Consider the following 11,468-nt stretch of genomic DNA (forward strand, 5'->3'; position numbering starts at 1 on the left):
TAAAGGTTTACAATCTCTTTTTCGTGTTTATTTCTAGAAAATAATTGACATGTGTCGGAAAATTTTCAAGAGGCATGTTAATAACCTTCCTTAACAAACTATTCAAACAAAACACGAAATTAAAAATATTTCCATGATTTTTGTTTTATTTCGATAACAAAACAGAATAATTTAGTCGTTCTTTAGATCAGTTTGTGAGAGACCATCGATGAAATAAAACGTAGTAGTAAAAAATTAAACTTTTATAAGAAAGAAACATATTTGATATGTGCTACGAAATTCAAAGTTTATGTTTTTTTGTTAAATAATTTGTTTGTTTTTTGCGAAAAAATATTAAGCTTCCAAACTAATTGTGCTATAAAAACTGAATATTAATAATATTAAATACTACAAATTATTTTAATAATAATATCATTAGAAACTATTTTAAGTATAAATAATGTAATTAAACATTGAAGTTTCGTTTTGTGTTGATTTTTTTTTAAAACTGATAGAAATTGAGTGACTTTTTACATTTTATCAGATAATGTTTAATATAATAATAAATAATAGCGAATAAATTTAATCTAATAATGAATAATATTATATTTTTAATAATATTAATGTAATATTTTTTCCAATTCGTTTTAGACATTCTAATAAGTACTACTAAAAATTTTCTGATGTTTCATATGAAATAGGTATTAAATATTATTAATAAATTAATATTAAAAACAAAACATATTTTTGAGATAAAAGTGAAAGTTTTGCGATTCGCCTAAAATTATGTATATAAAATAATATAAAAAAACAGAAATGTTTTATCGAAATTTTATGAATAAAAAATTATAAAGCATATTAAAAAATTAATTACAATCTATATGATTTGGAAATAAATATTATTTCAGAAATAATATATATTTTACCATAGAGTTTCCAATATCAACTTAATTTTTATTAATTTAAGAAAAAGTTAACGCAAATTTAAACTCTATTTGTTCCTTTTATTATTCTAGAAATAGTTAATAGTTATATAAATTATTCTCATAATTTATAATAATTTAAGTAATAAATTTTGAATCCTAATTGTTCTAAGTGTGTGTGTAAATAATGGAATAATAAAAATTAAAATTTAACAATTTCTTAAAATAGTTAAGGTAAAATCTTAATTATTTATTAGTTCTTAGATAACTAGCTTATTATTAATTATTAATTTTGAACATAAATATATATATGTATATATATATATATATATATATATATATATAGTATATAAAATAATTATCAAAACGAAAAACATAAAACAAAATGCCTGATTTTATCTGCCTTATTAAAATTATATTAATTTTATAGCTTACAATTACAGCATCAGGACTAGATTGTGGCCAAATCAAAAATCTTTTCTGTCTACTAAGAACATCAGAAGAAACTTCTACACAAATCACAGAATTTTTAGAAATCAAAACCGCTAAAAGAATTGTTATAAATTTACTCAAATCGCACCACATAATTGTAAAAAAATTAATTATTTAATAAATAAATAATTACAATTAGTTTTAGTATATCAAACCTTCTACAGTTTTCAGGATTGAATGTAAGGTGAAGAATTTTCTTGCATAAACAAGAGAACTGTTATATTTATTTAACATACGTTTTTTTTATTTTGCTTGAATTCAGGGTTTAAATTTAAATTTGTTATAATAAGCTGATAAAATATTTTAAAACTAGAAATAACTTCTACATTATTTATCGTATGTCATTTAACTTATTATATTGTCTTTCGATTTATTAAATGTTCACTAGGGACAGTTAAAAATTATATGTGATAAATAATAAAAAAAGATTATTTAATGCTAAAATAATACCCCCACATATTTAACTATATTTTCTAGTAATCTTCAAGAATATTTCACATAAGACATAGTCTTCAATATTATTAATATTTTTACGTAAACCCAACAGTAAGTAATTTTTCTCTTAAATAAAAATTCTAAGAACATTTATATTTTTACACCTGTCAAATTGAATTATATAATTTCATCTGCCAAACAAATACTTTATCTCATATTATTTTAATTTCTGGCACATCTCAGCTGCTTTTCGGCAATAATAATATAGACATTTCATTTTTCTTATTCATAATCATGAATTTATTATATTCTAATTTTACTTGGGCTCATATTTTAACCAAAATTCAAATTTCTAGTCAATCAACGTGTCTGGCAGATGACAGTTTTCATTTGTCAAAACGTTTTCGATGTCATATAATGATAAGTAGCTTTTGCAATTTTTTCCATTTATTTCTACAATATTGCTATAGTTTGTAATTCATCACATCTCAACAAGAGTCCTTAACATACTCCAAAAAGATTTATCAAAGTTCGAATAACCGTTCAGGAGGAGTTTGAATTCATACATCCGTACAAAAAAAAATTATATGATATATATAATAGGTTGTCAAATATCTCCCTTCCGCCTTTTTGTATTATAAACCAGGAGCAAAAAAGCGGAAGGGAGATATTTGACAACCTAATATATATATATATATATATATATATATATATATATATATATATATATATAGCTGTTTATCAGGCGTGTTTAATATTTTTTTGCCAGCAAACGAGAAGTCATTTTTAGATTACTTTTCGTTAAGTAATTCATGAAGAAATTTCAAAAAATAATTAAATATCGTGAGTGACTGTTTATGGCTGGACCTGCCTTCGCCAAAAACTAATCAGCACGTCTCCCTATCAGTGTGCATCTATTTTTTTAATCATTCTAATCGGTTGATTCGTGCTTTCGAAAACGTCGACAAAACTGTATCCGCAAATCTATTTTTTCTTATAGTATGCCAATATGTTCAGAAACCTATGAAACGTAAAAATATGCAAAAATGTTCAATTTAGATTTTTGGACAAATACTAGAACTTACCCTACGGGAAGTTAATAAATTTAATAAATTGACTGTAAATTTATAATTCTCAACCTTTGTCAAATCCACTTTTAAAATAAATCGAGTCGTTACGGATCCATTTATTTAAACTAGCAATTAACGCTCTAATTATTTAAACAAATAAATTGTAAACGGTTAAGACATCATCATCGTTGTTCAGGATTAACAGTTAACTATCGACTGATGGATAAGAATAACTAAAAAATAGAATTATTGAAAAAAATTAAAATTAAACGTGATATAAATAATTTTTAATTAAAATTAAATGTGCATAAAATTGTTTCACAATGATAGTAAGGTAAGCTTAATAAATTTATATCAAATAATATAATTAATAATAAATTTGTAAATTGTAAATATTTAGTAATTTCAAAATGTACACTTGAAATGAGATCGATGATGATTTTACAATTATAATTTAGAAATAAATTTTACAAAAAAAAAATTTTTGTTTTAAAAAATAAGCATAATTATGTATTAAATTCGAATATCAAATATATGTTAAATCTCTAATTCTAAAACAGATTTTTCAAGAAAAAACTAATGATTTATATTTTTATGCTTTTAAATTTAATATTTATAATAATGGCGCCTGATTATAAAAATGACTTAATACAATAAATTTTAATATCTAATTCGTTTTTTTTTCTAGATTATTGAACGTTTTAATATTGATATTGCTCAATATGGAAGTTATGGGAAATTCTCCAAATCACAACAGAATGGGAAAATATCTAACATTTCCACCTGGTGACAAAATTACTACTCCACAATTTGCAGTGAGTTAATTTATATGTTATAAGTATTATAATATTTAACTAATAGAACATCTTCAAAAATATATTTAACTTCCCGTAGGGTAAGTTATAGTAATCGCAAAAAATCGAAAATGAAATTTTTTTATATATCTTTACGTTACAGAGGTTTCTGAACATTTTGGCACACCTTAGAAAAAATGGATTTATGTGTGTGTGTGTGTACGTGTGTATATGTCTGTTCGGATACAAATTTTCGTCGACGATTTCGGGAACACGGATGAAGCAATTTGAATAACTCAAAAAACATTCGATTCGTATTGATAAGGAGACGTGCTAATTAGTTTTTGGCGAAGGCAGGTCTAGCCGTTCCGAAGATACGGGGCAAAAAGTGCCGAAAACGGTAACTCAGTTTTTAGGAGAACGGAGCGTCCGATTCGAATACAATTTTTTAAAAAAAGTAAATTTTTGTCAAATGTTCTCAAAAATCTAATTTTTCAGAGTAATTTGCCTTAAGGCACGATGCCATGCGTCCCACTAGTTTTTACTAATTTGAATAATTCCTATCAACCCTTTATCTATCTCTGACAATAATTTTAGTCATCTGATAAAAAGTAATCTGGTAATAACCCACAATTTGTTTGACTGATGATTATTTTTTTTTAACTAAATTCGATATTTGTGTAATATCAGTATCTTTGAGAATATAGTTGTAACTACATATCACCATACATACTATAACTGAGATATAAAATTTTCTATCAAGACTATCTCTAATAGAATGTAACAATCTCAAAATTTCAATTTAAAAATTAGAATATATTGGCATTAACTTTTTCTTTTTGCTATAATGGAATAATGAAAGCTTTTAATTTTTTTTTTTTAGTTTTTTGTAGCCATCGCCCTACCTTTGGCCAACCGTCAGGACATTTTCTTATCCTACAACTACGAATTCAACTACGATTTACCAGAAAATCACACCGAAATTTGGGAAGACGTCCCTACCACATGGGCGGTTAGTATAAAATACACGTTAGATAAACGAAAAAAATTAAAATCTAGTTTCACCAATTTTATACAATAGGAATTAGTGAGATAATAAAAAGGGATGCCACTTCCATCAAACCTGATACTTCTTATTGGAAACCCAACTAGTTCCAATTTGTAACTATGGGCTTTCAATCAGAAGTTCTAAATTCTATAGTAGTGGAATCAGTTTTAATTTGTCCAATTTATAAAAAATTTAAATTAAAATTGTATCTAACTTTTTTTCCCAGATTGAGGACCCTCCAGACCACCAAGACTTCTTAGAACGCAGAAGAAGAAGTCTGAATCGCACTACCGCCTATCACACCATACAGAAACATTTCGAACAGTAAGGAATGAAATGATAATAATACTATATAATATACTAAATATAATGAATGATTATTATTTATAATGATAATTAATAAATATTTTGTAATCCAGTGTCGGACTGGAGGGCAAACACTGTTTGCTGAGGACGATTTGCGAGGCCGCCGAAATGCCATTACATCATAATGGATTAATTGGAGATTTGTTTCATATATTTTTACTGTGAGTATTATTTATTAAAGTAATATATATATATATATATATATATATATATACATATATATAATAGGTTGTCAAATATCTCCCTTCCGCCTTTTTGTATTATAAACCAGAAGCAAAAAAGCGGAAGGGAGATATTTGACAACCTAATATATAAGGATTAGATTTTTTTGTTCAACGTTGAGACATATCTTGAATATTGATTTTCAGCCAATCATCGAAATAAAAGAAAACAAATAAATAATAATATTTATTTATAATATATGTTTCGACACGGATCGTGTGCCATTCAGCAATTTTTGTTAATCAGTATCACACCGATAATCCTTAGATATATAAAATAAATATAGAAAATAAACATATCAAGTGAACATGTTTTGTTTTTCATTTTAAAATAGAAACAATTTATTTATTTTCTATACTTATTTTATATATATAAGGTTTGTATGGTTTATTTTCTATAGATGTAATTAACAAAAACATATTTTTCTCTGATACTGATTAACAAAATTTGCTGAATGATGACACACAATCCGTGTCGAAACGTATATTATAAATAAATATTATTATTTATTTGTTTTCGTTTATTTTGACGATTGGCTGATAATCAATATTCAAGATAATAATAATTTTTTTTTGGAAAACTAATGCATATTTTCTCAAATTTGTTTTTTTATTTGAAAGTACAATCCTTTCAGTTAATGATGAAATTAATTCAGTTAATAATGATTATAAAAAATTCATTCAAAAATGAAAAAAAATCCTCGGCTGACCTTTGAAAAAAAATGAAAATGAGAAATGTTAGATGGCATACCCTATATATATAAATATAAATATATATATATATATATATATATATATATATATATATATATTAGGGTGGTCCTTAAAATGGTCGTTTTCGAATTTCCTTGCTCCAAGGGGCTCAAATGGTTCCAAATAGATGAAAAACAATTCTCTGAAAGTTTTAGCTCTTAATATTAACGTTTAGATAGAGGGCAATTCAATCAAAGTTTTGTATGGAAATAGCATGGAAAAATTTTCAAAAATTTTAAAAATGTTTTTTAGATGTAATTTAGCGAACAAATAAATGAATAAAACTCATTTATTTGTCGCTAAGTTATACCTAAAACATGTTTAAAACCAAAAACGCATATAATATAGAAATTAATCACTTACCCATTTATTCATGTCTATTATCCACTTCAACAATCACTTTTACTCCCTTTTTCACAAAAATTTAATATTTTTCATTTTTGATTTCCAAAACATTTTATGTAATTATGTAATCTTCTATGCAAGTCTATCAAATGCATTTTTAGGGTTGCATCGTGTTGCATTTGCATTTGGTGTTGTATGATGCTAAAAAGCTGTTGAGATTTGAATTGAGATAAATAATAAAATATTGTGTATATATATATATATATATATATATATATATATATATATATTTAAAATAGTATACTCACATTCGCTAAAATTGAGAATAGGCTGCCATTTCTTTTTTTTTTCATATAAGTGATAGGGGCTATCCACCTGGACATTTTTTTCTTATTTTTCGCGGCTATTATTTTCATTTAATTATTTTATAAAGCACAATAAAAAATATATGAAATCCTAAATTGTCACCCTGCTATATTGTTTGAATCATGCTTGATAACGTATCTTAGTCTTTTTGTAAATGTTTTTCAGTTTGCTTCGATTATAATTTTTCTGGGATGAAATTTTTTTGTAATTTTTTTTTATTGAAATACCAAAAATTTACCTCAAGTTACCAGTGATAGATTGTTTTAATTGCGATTTTTCTAAATCTAGACGTTATTCAAACATACCGGGCTTCGAATCCTTTGAATAACAACTGAGACTAAGGATAAGAACAAAGCTGATATCCTTTTTATTACAATCATGCATCAAATTTAGTAATGTACAATTCAATCAAATTTTTACTAACAATCCGTCATTTTATCCCTGAAATTCCCTGGAAATAACTTATGTGACAGAATTAAAAAAATCTAGATCAGCCAGTTTTTTAATATCTTATATCATGACCTTATACTACATGAACTGTTAGTCGAGCGCAAAATAAGTGCTCAAACATAGAAGGGTATGTGACATAACATGTCTGAGCGAACATTGCCGACGACAGTCGTGGACTCTCCCGATTGATCAAATGTCATATGTCATATGTTTTATTTCAATAACATAATGGTAATAGTGTTGGCTGATTCATTTGTAAGAAATTATATCAATAATATTATTAATGTACATAAAATCGAATCCACCTGTTAAAATCGATTTATATATAATAAGGCCTATGTTAGGCACGTAACATATGACATATTACATTTTATCAATCGGTAGAGAGTCTGCGATTGTCGTCGGCAACGTTCGCTCAGACATGGACGTCACATACCCAACTATGCGTGGGCCGGAAAACATAAGAGGACTAGCCATGTAGTGCAATGTCTATTTTTTATATTAATTTGTCTATTTTTTATTAATAGTCCTTCGACGAGCAAAGACGAAGGCCTGCCGAAGTCTTACGCCGAAGCCGAAGCTGCAGGAAACAAAGGCGACTGCAATTTTTACAAAAATAAATGCGATTTTGGACTTTTGGATTTAGTCAGTCAAGTCTTCTAAAAAAAAACAATGAAAAAATAAAAGAATAAATGAAAGAAAACCAAACAGATCGCAAACGCGGTCACTTTGCCATTACTTCAATTTTAATTGCTTTCCCGCTCCATAGAGGGCACCACCAGCCGTAGCACGTAAATTTACCTTTAGGTTCAATTCTAGATAATATTTAAAGAACTGAATTAATTTAAATAATTGAAGTGAGAGCAAAATACACATACTCTCTATTAAATCATAAAAATGTATCACAAAAATATATAATAAAAAAAATAATTTATATGTATTATAGAAAAAAACAGTTCTAAAGACAGACATAAATTTGGACATGGTAGACCCTCTATTGAGTGCGGAAAACACTAAAACAGGATAAAAGCACATTTGTACTAAACCCACCCTCATAATTTGTGACGTGTTTGTAATTTATTTTTTATATTGTATGTAATAATTTTATTTGTAAATATGATAAATAAATAATAATAATAATTGTTAAGACTAAATTTTACTATTATATTTAACAACTTAATTATTTTTATTAATTATAGAATAAATATTATAATATATATATCTTATATATAAAAATGGAGCTCTCGATCAAATGATTCGATAAAACTCGTAAACGGCTAAACCGATTTGGCCAGTCTTAGTCTTGAAAATTTCGTGCTAATCAGAAGGTTGTCGGAAAGGTGAGATATTATTTCAAAATCGCGTAGAAACTTTACATTTTTAATTTCAAATTTTTGTAGAAGCGTAATTTGAATGAAACAATGGACGGTGGCTAATACGTCAAATGTCAAACGTTTTTGACAGATGCTGTTCAATTACGTTTAATAGGATGCTTTACGTGAATATTATTTAATTATGATTAAATTATTATATTTAAATTAAATATTTATACACAAAAACGTTATTAAACGGATCGTAAGTGTTACTAGAAACTCAAAATATCTACTTTTTTGAAATGTTAATATGAAAATGCACTTTTTGGCATATTTTTCTCAAACACGGTGCTCTGAAAGATCTCATTTGTATAATTATATTCATTGGTATTTATAAAACATTTTCCAGGTTATATTATTTTTTATTTATGTTATTTAAATTCATTCAGTTAAAACAAAAACAAAGATTAAATAAAAAAATAAATTACTGATTTGTTATAAAATTAATTTATAACTATATTTATTTATAATCATAACACTTATCTTAATAATAATTCTGTTTAACAGATTTAAACCCTTTTCACTAAAGTGCACATCAATGTCTTTAGACATTACTTCATATTATTATATTTATAAATAATAAATGCATAAGATAACTATTATAAAATATCGCAAGTATCAAAAAATAGTTATTGAATTGAATATTTAGTTCAATTTTTACTCAGTCTGCAAGCAGAATTTAAGCAGTACATTTATTTATTTAATTTTAAATAAATTTCTCACAAAATGCCTAAAACCAAAGAAGAAAAAACTAAACAGAGTTGAAAAAAATCTTCAGAATATTTTTAAGGAAATGCAAGAAATAAGGGAACTCTTAAACAATTTAGAGACATGTGAAGAGGAACAATTTTTAAAAGTTAATAATAATTCTTATGTCGATCGCAGAAGTCCCCAAATACATCGGGATAATGTTAGAAACATTATATATCCAGATCAAAAATGCAAAAGTAATGATGATTCAAATATTGATTAAAACTTGTAAATTTAATTAACACAAAAATTAGCATATGCGCGATAGTAAATAGAACATCAATTTGTATGAAGAAGTGTTTGTCATATATTAAATAAAATAGTGAAAAAAATATTTATTTTGATGGTATAATGTGTATAAAACAAGTATAGTAACATTTGTATCAAAATATTTAAATTAATTATTGAAAAAAAACTTGAGTTTTTGGAGCCTAAATCCGCAGTGATACGAATTTATTTGTGAATGTGGAATCAAAGTTTTTGTTAATTTAATAAATAGTAAAAAGTGTTTAATAAAAAGTGTAGTATTTTTGTATCAAATAAATAACTAAAAATGAAAAAAAATATATATATATATACATTATTATATAATGAAAATTGACTTAATATATTTTTAATACTTATTACTTAGTAGCTATTTTAAAAGGCAAGATTATAATATATTTATAAAAATGTAAAATTTTGAATATTAAAATGTGAGTATTTATTTATAAAAAAAATAATAAGAATCGAAGCAAAAATGAACGAAAATCAAATAAGAATAAAACGTTATGAAATGTGACTTATGATACGTAACTGTTACGTACAAAAATAAATATTTAATTTTAATGAAGTATAATTTTAATGGAGTATTTTAATGGAGTAGATTTTAGTAAGTTAGCATAATAAATATTATAAATGATTAGATGAAGTAAAATTAAATTTTTAATATTTGGTCAATTGACAAGGATAAAGTTTGCAAAATAATTCTATATATATATATATATATATATATATATATATATATATATCTTCGATATTGTTTATTTCGACTTTGAAACATATTGTGATAAGAGTTTTCAGCCACAAGTCGAAAAAATAAAAACAGAACGAAAATTCAGTTCATTTGTGAACAAGAGGTTGACAATTCTATATATTAGCTTTTTAGATATTAAAATTTTTAGATTTAATAATAACAAAATTTATACAAAATGGTATCAAAAGCCAACTTGGTCCGGTCGTTACATTAATTATTTTTCCTTTCATTCCCGTTCGATCAAAATTTCTATTATTATTTCATTAATTGATAGAGCTATTCTTTTAAGTAATTACATCTTTTGGAATAAAAATTTAGATTTAATCCGCGAAATTCTTGTAGACAACTCATATCCGTTAAAATTAGTTAATAATATTATAAAAAACCGTATGAATTATTTAATTAATAATAAAATTAACATTAATAATACTTAATTAATTGTTGATACTAGTTTAATAAATTCTTCATCTTTTCTAAATTAATATAAAGGTATTATTATCTTACCATTTTTAGGCAGGTTTTCTTTTTTAAAAAAAGATATTTTCTGAAGAAGGTTTTCTTTTAGTTTCCAAATTTGAAAACAGTTTAAATTCTTTGTATACTTCTTTAAAATCAAAAACACCACACAATAGAATTGTTGGCTCCGTTTACAAAGTGAATTGTAATGATTGTGAAAAATTCTATATTGGGGAGAGTTCACAATATATATCTAATATAAGAGAATGCTTCAACATAAATATAAATCAAAAAATAAAAATTAATACAAAACAATGCTTTCAGACCATATGCAAAATTTTAAACACACATTTGATTTAAACAAGGCTGTTATTTTATATATTTAACAAAATGTTGACCTAAGGAGGTTTGCTGAATCTGTTTTCATTTTTTTAAATTCACAATGTGTAAATAAGAGATAGCTATCAAAATTTAAATAATGTATGTAAATCTGATTTTTTAATATTTGAACAATTTTTTACCACTTGATATTTTCTTTTCTTCTTCTTTTTCAGAATTCGAAATATTTCGATTACTCGATTTTATTTTTCAAAATTATATATATATATACATATTTTTTTGTTTTTGGGACA

The 11,468-nt window shown here is 24.7% G+C and overlaps 1 protein-coding gene across 1 annotated transcript; it reads left to right on the forward strand.

The window, feature by feature from the left end:
* Nucleotides 1-3,621: 3,621 nt before the first annotated feature.
* On the forward strand, nt 3,622-7,905 carry LOC113367737. Its single transcript, XM_026609317.1, has 5 exons — nt 3,622-3,714; nt 4,577-4,705; nt 4,968-5,065; nt 5,161-5,268; nt 7,770-7,905. The coding sequence occupies exons 1-5, from the start codon at nt 3,622-3,624 to the stop codon at nt 7,903-7,905; spliced, it is 564 nt and encodes a 187-aa protein (XP_026465102.1).
* Nucleotides 7,906-11,468: the final 3,563 nt, after the last annotated feature.

Source organism: Ctenocephalides felis, unplaced genomic scaffold (genome assembly GCF_003426905.1).
Source record: "Ctenocephalides felis isolate EL2017-DRISC unplaced genomic scaffold, ASM342690v1 CF-g0.4_SCAFFOLD_01170, whole genome shotgun sequence".
In the NCBI taxonomy this organism is placed as follows: domain Eukaryota; kingdom Metazoa; phylum Arthropoda; class Insecta; order Siphonaptera; family Pulicidae; genus Ctenocephalides; species Ctenocephalides felis.

What these genes read in the sequence shown, in the direction of transcription:
- LOC113367737 (XM_026609317.1), top strand. Translation starts at nt 3,622, where the DNA reads ATGGAAGTTATGGGAAATTCTCCAAATCACAACAGAATGGGAAAATAT. An exon ending in TTACTACTCCACAATTTGCA is followed by an intron (nt 3,715 to 4,576) that starts GTGAGTTAATTT and finishes TTTTTTTTTTAG; the next exon opens with TTTTTTGTAGCCATCGCCCT. An exon ending in ACGTCCCTACCACATGGGCG is followed by an intron (nt 4,706 to 4,967) that starts GTTAGTATAAAA and finishes TTTTTTTCCCAG; the next exon opens with ATTGAGGACCCTCCAGACCA.